The sequence below is a fragment of the Galleria mellonella genome, unplaced genomic scaffold, assembly GCF_026898425.1.
Source record: "Galleria mellonella isolate WM207_F2 unplaced genomic scaffold, CSIRO_AGI_GalMel_v1 utg146, whole genome shotgun sequence".
Classification (NCBI taxonomy): domain Eukaryota; kingdom Metazoa; phylum Arthropoda; class Insecta; order Lepidoptera; family Pyralidae; genus Galleria; species Galleria mellonella.
In genome coordinates, this window is record NW_026441999.1 from 2501799 (window position 1) to 2518940 (window position 17142).

Genomic DNA, 17142 nt, shown 5'->3' on the forward strand with positions numbered 1-17142 from the left:
GCTATATCCCATCCTTCAAACCGAAACACAACTGCTTTACGGGTGAAAAACGAATGGTACAGAGGTACCCAAGCAAACGACTTTTGTACAAAGTCTCCCCCTGGTATGCTTATATTTGGGTGATTTTCAGCAAGTGCCAAGTCCAACTTTAATGAACCTTTCTGCATCTAGCCGCCAGAAAAGCCCTTTTCCCCGAAATATCCGGGAATCATTTAATAAAATACTTTTTGGGAACATTAACTTTTTTGAAGACTCAAAACAAAAAAAGTTCACCAAAATTAGACAGAAATCGCACTTGTAAAAAATAACTCAATTATCCTGAAGAAATAATGATTGTGAAAATGGATGATTTTACCAAATATTTAGAGGAGTCGTCAGTGATATAGCTACGTCATTCAAATAAAACAAATCTATTCATTCAAATGTTGTTTATTTAGATATTTACATAAAATAAGTGTTCAAGGTAATTTACGTAATAGCAATTTAATATTAGTCAATAATTTAAGATTTACATACAAATTATATGTAGGGTACAATTGTTAAATACAAGGAAGATATTACGAGACGCTAATACTTCTAGTTTCGTGTTATAAAACTTTATTCCCAACTGTTAACAAACGTAGATAAATACCAAACTATATTGGTATTAAACAGAGCTGGAATTTATCCACATTTGCTTTGAACAAAACTAGTGGTACCATTAAATAATATTCATTTATACAAAGCATAGATATTGCCATAAATGTTGCTAAATATTTGGATCGTTCAACACAGGTAGCGACATCTCCTTTACTGCAGTCACAAAATACCCGCCAAAAAAATGGCGGGAAATTTTAAAATGTATAATGTCAACTCCAGTGTTGAACGCTCTAGAAATAAACAAGCCCTTCAGAATCTGGAGGATCTAAAATTGACAGTCTGGTGATTGCTAATAAAAACCCAAAAATATTTGAATCTCTAACGAATCAAATAAAAATTTGTTATTTATTTTAGGAATGCATTAATAATCACCGGCGTGAATATTTAGACCCTCCATAATGCGCACTGTTATCAAATTCTACCTATAATAGCTAGAAATGAGCTCGTGTTGTTTTTGCACGCTGAACAATACTGAAGCATGCTTTCCTGCATGTATATACATAACTGGGAATGGGAATTAAACGCCACTATTATGCGCATCTCTAGCTATCTATAAAGATATTGTCGACAGATAAAGTAAACTCACAGCTGTAACGTGATCAAGCGAACTGTCGCTGACTATCTAGAATCTCTTAATTTTTTAAAGAAAATTTTATATTAAACATATATTATTTTAGTTTATTGATTTTAGTACAATTAACATAATATATTAATAAATAAGTATAATCAATACAATTCACAATAAAAATGTATAAGTATAAAATATATAAATTGGTTTGGTATATATATATATATATATACATATATAAGTAAATATTATGTTGAGGTTACAATCTATAGAGATTCTAAATATCCAACGACAAATATAATAATTCTCTTGATATATATGTATAATATACAATGCAAAAATTTCATATCAATTTAGCAAAATCTACACCTATCTTCGATCCGATACGATATTTTCGTTATTAAATACGTTTTAACAATAGTGTCTAGACTACGATATATGTATCAACAAATTTTGATTGTCACAATTATTAGGTTTCGGCCAATTTCATTCTTAGGTACATTGTTCTTCATAAATATATAAATACTAATAATATCAATTGACAATATAAATGCGTAGTGGTTGATCAGTAAACGCGTTATCGCGTCCAACGTTACTGCAATAAAATGCATTTGGAATGATAAACAAATGCTTCTAAACTGATATCATTTTTTAAGAACTGTAAATGATGTGATAGAAATAAGAATAGAAATTACTTCCCGCCATACTGTCATATCAAGCAGTAAAAAAAAAAAAGATTTAGTTCAATAGTTTTTTATTCTAAGTAGGAATGGGTAATATTAGTACCGAACCGATAACTATATATTGAGATCCTTTGGACATTGATCACGGAAAAAATGTCATCATTCATTTTAATATCACCGATATCAGTTGGATATAATACGCATTTCAATCTTCATTTTGATATTAAATATTTGATTTCCGACACTTAATAGATCCATTATCGAGGCAATATATACATATTATCTATAACTACAATATATAGATACTGCTATATATTACTCACCCCTAACTCTAAGACTTAACGTCCAAAGCCGTAAAAGCTAACTTAAAAAAAAAAAACTTTAATGACACAATGTAGAGAAGTCTATGTATGTTTAATTTTTTTATTCTGTCACTTAAATGACAGTAGACAAATCAAGATCTTTCTATTCTTATTTTGAATTTATTATATCATTTTATCACGGTCAAATGTTGGTATATAAATGCATCTATAGCTTTAGCACAGACTGCCAAATTGTAGATAACGTAGTAAACTCACATAATTGAATCACAAAATCCTGTTTTCTTAAAAAAAAAAGCAGTAAATTACTACAGGAGAGCAATCATGCACTAACAATAGCCTGGTCTGTAAGTAAAAAAAAAAAGGAATGTTATGTTTGTTGTATTGTTTCCTGAACGTAAAATATCAATTTATAAATTTCAAATATAATTTATAGTCAAGAATATATACGCTAATTTAAATAATAATAAAAGATCTAATAACCTCTTCGGCGCATTAATTGTTTCATACGTGTGACAGAAGTTACGAGAATTTATATAGAAATCTGTTTTAGATAGATACTATAAGATTCGATTTCGACGAAGATCTTTGGATTTCTTATAATATACATAGCGAAACACGTGTAAAATATAATTAGACATAATTCAAGATTGTGTTTAAAGAAAACGACTTCATTTTTACGTGATATAACCAGTTATTTTAATTTAAAAACTAAAATACTGCCCCGATTTTGATAAAAAAATTCTATGGGACCAATCTGTATCTTTTTTTAGATAAAGAAAAAAAAAATCCATATGGGTTTACAACTGACGGTGTAATGAGGTAAACAAACATAAAAACATACAATGGAATAAGGAATCTCCTTCTTTTTGAAGTCGGTTGAAAATGGAGCAAGTCTTTAAAGTACGGAACGTTACAATGATATTAAAATAAGAATCCGCGAATAAGGAGGGGGGGGGGGGGTGAAAGAGGAGGATAAGGAGGAGGATAAGTCGACCAATTAAATTATTCATGCTTAACCTTACACTTAATGACAATTTTTTTCTGTGTTTGAGTATTGAATTATGCACTACTATTTTGTTTTTTAACTAATAAATGATTTTTAAATAAACCTTGTACGATTTCAAAGTTATTTATCTCCCATAATAAAACTCCCCTCTTCCCCCGAACCCTTATCCACGGATCCATAGAAAAATAAACACATATTAACGAAAACTTACGAATATTGTGCAATTCGTTTGATCGTCGACACGAGCCGAGACCATTATACGCAGTACGACTCCCATTAAAGTATTAAGCTAAAATCTCTGTAGTCTCAACTAGACGAAACTAAATTAAAAACTAATTTTACATAAAAATACAAGGGACGAAACTAAACCAATAATACATTACGTTGTATAAACAAAAGACTAGATTGTTAAATAACGAATACATACATCACTCGCTTACAGTTAAACATACATCTCACCACTAATTAGTCGACATGAGAGAATAACACGTGATACAAAGAGTGCGACATCTCCTTTCAAAGTACAATAAGTGTTTATCTATTAAATATAGATAGATAGATACTCTTTATTGTTTCCTCCAAAAGATTACAATAGTAAACTTATTATAGATACAAACAATTACAAGAAATAATCACAATGAGAAAACAATGGGCGACCTTATCGCTAAGAGCGATCTCTTCCAGGCAACCTTTGGATGGAGAGGAGTAATTATAAACAATTTGGTGGGAGGCATGATGAAAAATGTATGCGATGAAAATAATTCAATACTTTGCATTCCTACTTGAAAACATGTTTATTATGCGAACACTTTACCCCAAAAACAAGTGACAGTCGAATGAAAGATCGAGTCGATGTCGATAGAACCATTATCGGTATCAATTCTGTGAGATAGAACGAGACAGCGATGTCTGGTGTCTTGTTTTTTTTTCTCGTGCGAGCGCTAAACGAAACGAACGTATCGATGGATTCATTTACCACTTATATAGAGTGAATTGGTCACCTAATATAGAGATGCCGTAATTCAGTGGTTACTACACTGCACCAATGTGATGATTTCACTGAAACCTTAAATATGAAAACATAATTTCTAGAGTATCTTTGACACCGTATTCGAATAGTGATGGCGCCAGCTGCACGTGTTTCCATAGTCAAATTTTTCAGTAAAATTCCACGCTATATGTATTATATGACATATATTATAACATAAAGTAAACGCTGAATTTTGACAAGCTTTAGTATGAATATTGAACTTTAGTAACTACCCACATAAGAGTTAATTTTATATTGAAATTTTTATAATTTTTTTTCGGACACCATACCCAAAAACACTACGTAGAAATACATGTCGCACAATTTGTACCAAGTTTAAGTGTACACAGCGATCAAAGCCATCCTCATGTATCATTTATTTTCAATGAATGCGAAATAAATCCATTACATTACTAGAGGACGACTATATCTTTAAAATAGGTAGGAATAACTTTTTTTTTCAATTTATAATCTGTGAGAGCAGAGATCTGTTACTGATATTGATTTTTTTTTTATAAATCTTGAAATGTACAACAAGTAATCGATTTATCCATTGAATTATCCATGGAAAATGGGACATAATAACCGTGGTCTATAGACAAGAAGACAAGAACGTCATTGGCATTAATTAGTTGTCAATTTACATCAGAAAGTCTGGCAGCTTGTTTCCATAAACTTTCTCGGCCATTGTCCGTCTACTGCTGAACATAGGCTTCCCCATAGACCGCCATAAGGAACACTCCAGAGCCATCTGCATCCATTGACTCCCTGCTTTGTATTTGAGGTCATAATCTAGTAGGGGGTCGCCACTCAAGAACTTTTCTTCTCTGTTTCTTGTTTCCATTGCAAGTTAGATAAAAAAAAAAGTCCTCACAATGAGTTAGCATTACCAAAGAAAATCAAATCTCCTCTTAAACATTATCGTCCTCTAGTTTTACAATTCTACAATAAACTTAAACTCAGCGAAGCGTCACTTGTGCTGTTACTAACATTAGAAGCGATAAAAATATGTATATTAAAATTAAATATACAATTAATATGTTTAGCTTAAATTAAACGTGACATTTTGGTAAAAAATATTAATAATAATATGTGTAAATATATTAATTACAAGGACAATAACATAACACATTGAGGCGATTAAATCAAACACAAAATAATACTGTATCCGATCCGCCAACGTACGTTATCGAAGTAATTTAAACATTTTTATGTATATTAAATTTGTAGAGCTGTACAAGTATTGATAGATCAAATATGACGTCACAAAATGGCGCCTACGCACTGTTGGGACAGACGTGTACGACTACCCTCTTTTTCATAAAAACTAAAAACAAACCCATTTTAACTATTACACTGTTTTGTCACTTTCTTTCAAGTTGGGAATTTAGTGAAAAAGAAAGAGACAAAACAGTTCAATAGCTAAAAATAGATTTATTTAGAAATCCAGTTTGACGTTTTTATGAGTGTTAAAGTGTAACCGTAGCTGCATCTATTTTGCGTGCCCATTTCTACACGTCAAAACGTGTACGCAGCGACAAAATATAACAAAACTCTCGCTTATCATCACCATCATCATTATCATCATCATCATGCAATACAATGCAGTTATAAGCGCATTCAGTTTAACACAACTATCAATAAGATGATTTATACTGTAAAACCAGCGAAGTCTATATTATTTGTCAAAATTTGAACATAACACGTCATGTTTTACACATTTCTTAATACCAATTTAAAAAGTTACTCTTTATTGTTCCCTCCAAAAGATTATAGTAGTAAATTTAGTAAAAAAAAAAAAAAAATACAAAAACCGCATATAAGATACCTAATCAATAATAATTCAAAACGTGTTCTTACAAGATTCGAAATAGAAATAATTTTTACTGATATAAAATTAATTTTATTCATCTTTAAATGCGATTTTTTATTATACTACTACCAAATTCGAGAAAAATAGTTTTAGTTAGAAAAATGACAACTTATATTAAAAAAAAAATATCGCGCCTCCCATCCTAACACTGTGCATTTTAGCTGTCAAGTTTTAACAGTATATGGGACTCAAATCTTTTTGTCATTTTTCGGGCTCGTTCCTTTAGGAAAAATAAAACAGTCCCCTAAAAAGATTCTAATGCATTGATTATTGATACTTTGTTTTGTTAGATTTCATCGGAGCGTATGTATTTATTCAACCGACGACAGCTCGTACAAATGACAGATTTGATAACAAATGCATTGGCATATTTAGAGTAGGGGGGGGGGGTTCCACCCTCTGGTACCCACCCTAAGCTTCACAAAGACATGAGAGTACATATAGGACTTTTTTAAAGGGGCAGGCCCCTCCTGACGAATACTTTTAAAATATGCCAACGCAAACATGTGGATACCGTAACGGGATGTCGCATCATAATGATATGTTGTCGCCCCACCATATTGTATATCAATTAATATAAATTTTACAATAGACTCGTGTTCTATTGGCATTGTACAGAGTGGGCATCGAACGGTATTGTTTCCAAGTTACAAACTCCTAACAAGTTCTTTATTATCATCTAAATTCGCGTGCTAGAAATACAATTGGACTTTTTTTTATTTAATGCTATATCTGAAACACAATACTAAAACTAGTAACACTTCTAGCAAAGAGATTCAATTTTAGAGAGTTACTTTTGCTGTCTTTTATAAATCTTAAAGAAAAAAAAAACAATTTATTTAATTTTCTTAAAATCTCTAAATAAATTTCCATTAATTAGACATTTTAGAAAAATTCTAGATATAATTTAAAATCCAATAAGAGAGCGTAATAAATTGAGAAGTTTTTCAAATTTATAAGTAGTCTCATTTTAGTGAAAATGGAGAATCTGACATTAAAAAATAAATCACAATTTGATCGATATAACTGGCCCTCTAGACTAGTGGCCAGCGAATTCGTAGATGGAATCGAAATCGCTAGCGAATCCGTGAGATAGAATGAGATAGCAACGACAGATGTCTATTTCTAACTCACGGACTCGCGAGCGATGTCGATCCATCGATGAATTCGCTTCTAGTCTAGAGGACCTAATTTCTCATCTGATATGTAACCAAACGAATTGAGGAATCAGACGAATCGAGAAACGGTCAAACTGTTGAATACTGATATAAAAGAGACGTATACATTGAAAACGATTACCATTCGATGCCCATCTGTTTGGTTACTCGGTGTTCACCCACGACGTACTCCAGTTATTTGCTATTTGTTATTTTTACAACTATTTATCTATCTAGCGCAAACATTAAACATAGTATTAGATATTATATAAAAGTCAACATTTAACTTTCACATCTAATATACAGTCGTAAATACAAAGTTACATTGTGTAATTGTCAAATTAACCCCTTTTGTACCCTTGTAAAGAGAGAGATCCTCACAAAGAGAGAGACCTTATAAAAGAGAGAGCCTATAAAAGAGAGAGACACTATAAAAGATAGACCGAGCAAAAAAAGAGAAGAACGATTAAGCACACACATAAATTATATGCTTGACTATTTGTAAAGACAAGTCCATAGGCAAAAAAAAAAAACTTTTACCTGTATTCAGATATTATGACTGTTTTTCATTTTTTTTATGGCTATACAACGCTTCTATTATGCCAGTCTCAATGAATTAATCTATGCCGTCTAAACTTTATCTATGGATTGGCAGTGGTCAGCCTTTAATGTTTACGCTAGTAAGGCAGTATATAAAACGGTTTATGTAAATAAATTTACAATTTTATATAATAAAAAAGAAACTTCTTACAATATAAAAAAAAATGAACGCCATTTCCTAAATACGTAAAATATATATATATTTATACATTAAATCGGCGGTGTCAGCAAAGAACAAAATGGCGTCCAGAGTATTTAACATAACGTATACTTAAAAGCAAATAAATACAATTTGGTTAATTACACTACAGCTATTATATTTATATATTTGTTATATTATATAAAAACCACGCGTTCTGCGATGTCGGGGCTAAATCACTGCGAAATATATTATAAATATAAAATTATACGATTGTCTATCTATTCGTGTGTCTGAACGAAATCACCGATTGTACTGGTGTTAAATAAAACTACCACAGTACGGTCGGCAACAAAAATCGACATCGACAAATTTCCAAAACCCATAGACAACCATAAACGTACTAAACAAGATCAAAATCACAACTGGATGAACATTGTATAAGACCTAAATTAGTTGAATATATACAATGGCATATGTACGCTTCGTGTGGGAGTTTTGACAATTTTAACATGTTCGTAGACTTTGGACGCTGACCGTACCGTCATCGTACGCAATACACTTCGCAGCGAGCCCCACGCAGCCGACACTAATTGACCTAAAAGTCACGTCTGTTTTACACCTAAGATATCCCATCATAATTATCATAATGGAAGGTATTGTGTCGTATAGTTTGATTAAATATATTGATATAAATATATTGCAAATTATAATTTTCATTTTATATTAGGAACCAAATTTTTAAATAAAATTTATTATGCGTACGTTATAATTAAATAGATTTTTTTTTATATAGATTTGACAGGTACTGAGTTTTTAATATTGCAAATTGATGCTTTTAATTGATTTTATACTACTACGTGTTTAGTATAAATCATGATTCGACATCTCTTTCTGCCTACTCCATAAAGAATTTACCGTGATAGACAGATAATTATGTAAATAAAAAGCCCTAACATTATTTTCGATAAAAAAAAAAAACAAATTTTCCAATACTGCCCTGGCCGTCTAGACAAATGGTAAGCGAATCTATTGATGAAATCGTAATCGCCAGCGTGTGGATGAGGTAGAATGAGATAGCAACGTCTTACGTCTCATTCTAACACATGGACTTGCTTGATGTAACGATTCCGTCAATGGATTCGCTTGCCACTTGTCTACAGGCCCTGTAACTGAACAAAATTGAAGGATGCATTACAAACGGTAATTCCACAAATATTGTAAATAACATTACCGAGATATTTTGGATGTTTGTTACTTTATCACATTTTAACGGCTGTACGGGTTTTAATGAGATTTAATACACGGATAGACTATATAGCCTAAATTAATACAACACAAAATTTCGAGAAAAATGTTATTTAGCAATGTTTAGAAAAAAAAATAAATGCATCACACACACACAAACAAATAGTATGAATATAACAAAACGGTGTTATTGATAAAGGCAAGCAAATAAATAAATAGTTATATTATATCTCAATAGTACTGGTTCAAATATTGCTCGCTTCGAAATTTTTCAATACATACTTGCATATACATATCTGTCACACCTGTTTCCCAATTTTTCAATTGCACAATAAATTACTAATATATGTTTATTTATATTTCAATGTATTAAAAACTCAGTCTATCAAAACGGTGACAAACGGACGCAATACATGTTGTACGGTCAGCAACAAAACTTCAATAAAACAACATTTAAAATAATAATCGTCGCAGCGTCTGCTGACCGTACACAATTTAGCCTCGTGCTCAATATGCCGCCGAGCAATAAAACATTAACAGAAGCAAGCGTAGAAACGGGACATGTCTATAGTCCAGTACGCGTTCAACTGGTTTCTGCAATTCAAAAAATATTTTATATATTTATTTATCGAATGTATATAAATTTAAAAACGTATATAGTAAACACTCCCATAAAGGGGAGGAGGGGAGGGGGAAGATTGCTAGTAGTTGTCACGCTTAGCAGGCGGGTAGGCAACGGCAGTTTGGCTTTCGGTGATGTTTAAGAAGGACGCTGCTACCCATCTCTCGACCTCCATTAATCCTCTTACGACACGCATGGAAAAGGAAGGGATGGCCTATTCTATACCGGGACCTATAACTTATATTACCCAATTCATAAAAGCCGTGTAGCTCCTGGCAGGCAGATTCGAAACCGCAGTTAGGCTTTAGAGATGTTTTAAGAGGGATGCTGCTACCCATCTCTCGCCCCATAGTCACCCCTTACGACACCCACGGGACATCCAGTATTATAGAAATCAATTACTACTATTGCCAATAACCATCACTTACCATCAGGGATCCATGGGGTGCGGCGGAGATGCGCCACAACTGCTGTCTTCAGAGTGGAGCCCCTCCCCCATGTCCGTACCCACCTGACCACAAATAATAGTACTTTTAATATACAGATACCCATAGTTGAAAGAAAAAAAAAAAGAAAACGTTTATTGCCAACAACAAAAAATATCAACCGTTAACTTTCCACTGCTAAACATAGGACTCCCCCATAAGGAGGGTTTTGCCAGTAGTTGCCACGCTTGGCAGACCTGTCAGCAACCACAGTTAGATGTTGATGAAAACGTGAAAATCGGTTCAGAATAATCGTGTTATATTTAAAAAAAAATGATAGAAAATGTTTTAATTTTAATTAATTTTTTTTATTTAAAAAAAAAAAAAAAAAAAACTAGACAAAACAATCGTAAACGAATATGTACTTGTTAGTGTGTAAACTGTACTTGATAGTGATTTTTTATAATTCAAATATGAAAGATGCAAGATCAAAATTGATAACTTAGGACGTATTAACACAGGTTTCATTTATCCTGGCTATTTGGAGAGGATAAATGAAGAATTACGGAATAGATTTATCGTACACGAATGGATGAAAAAGTCGGTAGAGGCAACCCTGGAGGGAAATATGTCGATCAAATAGTCGACGTGCTGAAGAAGGGCCACATTAAAAGTACCCGTAACCGACGAGATTGTACAAAAAGATTGATGAATGTGGAGGAAGCGAAAGAATTTGGCATTCCATTGTTTCTACCTATCCTATTGAGAGACAGGCGTGACTAATATGTATGTATATAATGAAATGAGTTTATTTGCATTAAACAGTTTAAAATTATAACAAGCCACGTGGTATTATTTTGGCACCTGTTTAACTGCCTTAAAAGATGTAGGCATGCAAATATTTAACATTTTATATAAAAAACCGATAAACAAAATAATAATATGTTAACAGAGCATGACTTGAAAAAGAAAAATAAAAGATGTTAATAACTTACACAAACCTTAAGTACATCGTGCAACGAGCTCATACTGCCGAGGCTGAGCGGAGTGATCGACCTCTCCAGCAGTAGAGAGCCGCTGCCTTGTGAACCGCCACCTATCGATCTGTAAGGGAAATTGTAATAGTAAACATACTGGAATTAGGAATCATACTGTGAAAACCGCATTGATTTTAGTGCAGTAGTTTTGGCGTGATGCTAAAACAAACATAGGAAAAAAAATTTAAAAGTTTTCTCTTACTAAAATAGAATAGTCTTTTTATATAACTTAGAATAGCAAACAAACTGACGGCCCACTGCCATATCCCACCCTTCAAACTGAAACACAGCCATGAAAGCACAAGTGTTTCACGGTAGAAACATGAATGTGACAGAGGTGAGCAAACAAACGACTTTAATACAAAGTCTCCCTCTGGTAATTAAAATAGAAATATTCTTTATTTGAAAGATTGTGATCATGAGCGAGTGAGTATGAGAGTATGCGAGTGAGTATGTGTGATTGTGCGTGTGCATGCGTGTGCGTGTATGCGTGTGTAGTGTGAATTCGTGCGAGTGTCAGCGAGTGTATACAATTGTGTACGAATTTGTGCGAGTGCATGCAGTGCGTGTGCGTACGTGCGTGCGTGCGTGCGTGCGTGCGTGCGTGCGTGTGCGTGCGTACCTCTCCATGGGGCGGTGGTGCGAGCCGGGCGACGGCGGCGCGTCGTCGCGCCCGCGCCCGCGCCACGACCCTGACAAGTACACGCACATTTATACACGCTGTCACAACGCTAGCATTTCAAGATAATTAAGTATAAACTAAAAAGTAATTGAAGTAATTGAAGATTAAAAATAAATAAAATAAGATAAAATATTTTTAGTAAAAAAAAATTGCTGTATCCCGTGGCATAGTCCGCATGAATTTATAAATGTATACTGTATTATCCAATATATTGGCTGCAATCAAATATCAAATTTCATTCTTATCTGTTCAACCGTTTAAGCCAATTGGGTGTCAAATATCAAAACATTTTAAAACTTTCACTCTGTATTATATTGTAATAACACATTAAGAAAATTATCTCATTCCCGAGTATGACGACCGTACTAACCATTATAGGAGCCGGTCCCGTGCGATATCGTAAGTGGTGACGTCCGCTTACTGCTCTCTCTACTGCTATATATTTGCTGCAACACACATTTCCCACTGTTAAATTGAGCAAACATTAAAAAAAAAATGTTTTCATCCAAAATATTAAATATACGACTGAAATTTTTATTAATTTTTACAAGAATACTTAATCAATAACTTTGAAAATGCAGAACAAACTTCAGTCTGGTAACGAAACAAATGAAAGCCTATTTTGCTCAGCAGAGTTACAGTTTTCAAGATACATAAAAAAAAGTAACAATAAATTATTCACAATCAAAAACTACTAACACGACATTAGGTTTTTTACTAAAATAGACCATTTTCTAATTAGTGGGCAAACAATCCCAAAAGTGGAACGTCCCAAGTACAAGTTGCAAATAAAAATGGGCACCTGCGGCAGTTCGTCGGCCGTCTCGAGGGTGGTGGGCAGGTCGAGCAGGCGCTGCGAGCGGATGCCGTCGCCGGGCCCCATGTGCGACAGGTGGGCGAAGTTCGTCGGCGCCGAGATCAGCCGCGACCGCCGCTCCGAGCTGTGTTTAAACTTGTTATTATAATCCTAACATCATTCACAGACTGGTATATGTTTCTATTTTATTATATAGGTAGATCCGGCTCGAAGGAGCCGCGACCGCCGCTCCGAGCTGTGTTTAAACTTGTTATTATAATCCTAACATCATTCACAGACTGGTATATGTTTCTATTTTATTATATAGGTAGATCCGGCTCGAAGGACCGAAAAGGTTTAAGGCCCAATATAGCAGTATTTATTTAGGCATAATACTCGTAATTAAGAGCGATCATTCTGAAGTCAGACAAGATTTTGCATTACCACCATTAAACCATGTTCGTTCAATCTCTATAACGATTCCTCTGGAGACCATCGTGGTTAATTCCAAAGGGATACGTCACAATGGACTAATTTTCCAGACTTTATCCTCAACTATCAACCCTTAAGGCTACCCTGACAGTACATACCTACAGCACAAACGATGTTACGATTTCACTGTAATTTGCTAACATTTAACAATTACATTATCCGCATTAAATGTTAATAAGTAACAAATCACTGCATTGTTTTTACGATGTACAGAAAAATTCAAATGTCGACTAATACACAAAGTAGTTAATAACTTGGATTTTAGTGTGATATTGACAAGTTGGTGTATCGTGGGAAGCTGGTGCATGATGGCATAGAACTCACAGGCGGTTGTGCGCCTCTACGGCCTGGTGAGACTGCTCGCGTACTGAGAAGCGCCGCTTAGTGCCCCACGACGACACATGCTCCGGAGCCAGTGGACCCTCTGTCGACATGGGCATAACACAAATTAATTAAATATTACATTACTATAACAATCGTCACTTGGGGGGGGGGGGGGTTTGTTAGTAATGCGGACTACCAGTCCCATTGCTAGCAAGGTCGACCTACACGTGGTCCCCCTGGATACCATCACGTTGAATCCTGGATGTATTCATCACGATGGGCTAACTGACCTGCTTTTTCATTCTCACCTGTCATCCTTCACTGGTTACTGTACTATTACTGCAACTGTTAGCGCGGACGGGGTTGCAATTCCATTATCATCCATTAAAAAAAAAACAATCATCACTTGCCCAAATGACGAGTTTTGTTTCGGCGTATTTAGTATAACAAATTACATGTAGTATACCTTCTATCTACTAATTTCGATGGCATGAATAGCTTAGGGGACGGTCACCGGTCACGTTACGCCATTTTAGAAGATTCTTGCGTGAAAAGAGTATAAGAATTTATTTCCTTAAACAAAATTAGCCTATGGTACAATATAGCTATGACCTCACACTAGGCAAAGCCTGTCTAGTCATCCATTCATCTTTACAAACTTTTATATTTACAATACAAACAGTATCTGATGGAGTTCCATCGAAGATACGTGACGTAACGTGACGCTAACCTAACATGATACTATCAATATACCCCATCAGGTCGACCTCCACGCAGTTTCCCCTGGAAACCATCATGACTAATTTATCGTTGAATTCGTCACGACGGGCTAACTGACCCGCTTTTATGCGCACCTATAATCCCTTACTGCTGCCCTGTCAATGTACACCGATAGCGCAGGCGGAGTTACCATTCCATTATCATCCATTAAAAACAAAAAAAAACCCTAACATGATATTGTGAGAACAAAACATACAAATATGTGTGTATTTTGAATGTAAGTATATAAAATAGTATATATTTATTATTTCTTGGTGGAAACAACCATACTGTTTCCATTTCTTATTGTAGACACACTGCCCGCTGGTGAGTCCCTCTCATTTCCACTCAGGGTTTGCTGGAAGAGAACTCTTACAGAGTTAAGCTCGCCTGTTGTACATCTTTATATAAAATAAATTATAACAATATACTTTTTGTGTACAATAAAGTGTTTATCGAAACAAAAATACGTATAAAAGCATTCTCACGGGTAGTAAGTGGACGCAGGTAGACGAGGAATGGTGCCGCATCGCTGGAGAAGGGGAAGCCGTTGGTGCCTCCGCCGCACAGCACCACCCACCCGCATTCGTCTAGTGGACGCGCGTTCGCTGGAAATGACCATAAAATATGGAGCTCGATACTAGGAAACTTATTGTGACGACCAGTGAACGGTGTGCCTAATATGTATTGTACAGAGGGAGAAGGGATAGTTAGTAATGGTGTCTAATTGACCCATTGCTAACAATACACCCTGTGAGGTTTTTTTTTATACAACTTAGAATGGCAAACAAGCTGACGGCCAACCTGATGGAAAGTGGTAACCGTCGCCTATAGACATGAGCAGTACCATGGACATAACAGAGTATACTGTTTCGCCCATGATACCCCCCATGCGTTGCCATTCCTGAGGACTCAGGTGTTATTCCTCTGTACCCTGTAAATTCACGCCATATCCCACCCTTCGAACCGAAACACAGCCATGCAAACACAGCTGCTTCACGGTAGAAACACGAATGAGACAGAGGTACCTAAGCAATCGACTTTTGTACAAACTCTCCCTCCCTATCTATATATTGGGTACCTCTGGACACTGATGGAGGAAAAAAGGTCATCACCCATTTCGATATCGCCCATATCAGTCGGATATCTATTTTCGAATATGTTAAAAATCTGTTATCCAATTTTAATTTTTGGATAATTAATAAAATAAATTAAGTCTAGATAGAAGGCATAATTCTACTCTATTTATCCCACTAGTGTCATCGAATTATGGACAAAATTCGTTCCTTTGGCGAGCTAGCAATAACTTTATTACTATTTGTAAAACTCTTAATATAGATCTATTTTCGAAAAATATAATATCAGTGAGAGACCAACTGAGTAGGCAATTTTTTATTCATAGTCAGTTTGAATAGCTATTGTATGGACAAGGCCATATTTTAATCAAATACTAGCAATTAATTTTACATCATTTTTTTTTGTTTTTGTTCCTTTTTTTGCCTTTCTGTATCTATATGCCTCGTTCGTTTGTATATCTATATGCTATATCTATATATCTTGTATCTATATTGTTGCTACTTGTGAAAACCTATTACTGGCTTATTTTGTGATCCTAAACTGTATCTTTTTGCTCTAGTGTAGCCCTGGTTTTCCAATGAATAAATAAATAAGTTCACTATTACAATGTTATGGAGTAAACAATAAAGAGTATCTATTTATTTATTAATTTTTTTTTATTACCTAAAAGTGATTAGTGAACATTGTTGGTGATGAGTCCAAGGACTTGTTTTTTCATATGAACCAATGTTACTTACGTATATTGATGGTCTGCACCCACTCCCCGGACTCTATGTCGTAGACATCAATATGGGTCGCGGTGAATATCAATAGGTGCGTTTCATTTATCGCTGAAACCACACAAACACGCACTTTGAAATAAGATTCAAAACTTGTACACGACAAAAATAGGTGTTTTTAAAAATACATATAAAATACAAAGAAAAGATTGTGTACCACAAAAGAAAAATACCGATTTCAATTGTAACAAAACCAGTAATTTTGATCTGAAAACTAAACTAATGAATCGATTAAAATTTAAAAATTTCAATGGGACCACTGTAACTGTAAGTAAATAAAAAATATAAATAAAAAAAAACTGCTTTAGAACTGACGGAGAAATAATTAAAAAAATACAACAAAATTAGAGAGTCTTATCATTTTTTAAGTCTATTAATAATAACATATGTACAGCGTTAGATTGAAAATATTACTATCTGTTTAAAAAAGAATTTAAAGAGTTGTGAAAACTGAAAAAATGTATAGTTTATCGAGCGAGCTGAACACCAGCAGCGAGTCTGCGCAGCGAGTAGCGAGTAGCGAGTAGCGACTGACCGTGGTGGGTGGGGTGCGCGGTGTACATGACTCCGTGTCGCGCGCGCGCAGGCCGGCGCGGTCGACGTAGATGGCGAGCGAGCTGAACACCAGCAGCGAGTCTGCGCAGCGAGTAGCGAGTAGCGAGTAGCGACTGACCGTGGTGGGTGGGGTGCGCGGTGTACATGAGCTCGGTGTCGCGCGCGCGCAGGCCGGCGCGGTCGACGTAGATGGCGAGCGAGCTGAACACCAGCAGCGAGTCTGCGCAGCGAGTAGCGAGTAGCGAGTAGCGACTGACCGTGGTGGGTGGGGTGCGCGGTGTACATGAGCTCGGTGTCGCGCGCGCGCAGGCCGGCGCGGTCGACGTAG

At 35.0% G+C, this 17142-nt stretch overlaps 1 protein-coding gene across 1 annotated transcript in view; it reads right to left on the bottom strand.

Annotated features, from left to right (window-relative positions):
* Positions 1–413: 413 nt before the first annotated feature.
* Positions 414–17142, bottom strand: part of LOC113513261 (serine/threonine-protein kinase MRCK beta) — a 71932-nt gene continuing 55203 nt past the window's right edge. The window contains exons 38-46 of the mRNA XM_052891975.1: positions 16218–16310; positions 14892–15011; positions 13645–13744; positions 12835–12973; positions 12403–12478; positions 11973–12042; positions 11315–11417; positions 10317–10399; positions 414–9860 (exon numbers count right to left, since the gene is read on the bottom strand). Of these exons, the coding sequence (XP_052747935.1) occupies positions 10319–10399; positions 11315–11417; positions 11973–12042; positions 12403–12478; positions 12835–12973; positions 13645–13744; positions 14892–15011; positions 16218–16310 (782 nt within the window). The 3' untranslated portion in view covers positions 414–9860; positions 10317–10318. The remainder of the gene's footprint in view (positions 9861–10316; positions 10400–11314; positions 11418–11972; positions 12043–12402; positions 12479–12834; positions 12974–13644; positions 13745–14891; positions 15012–16217; positions 16311–17142) is intronic.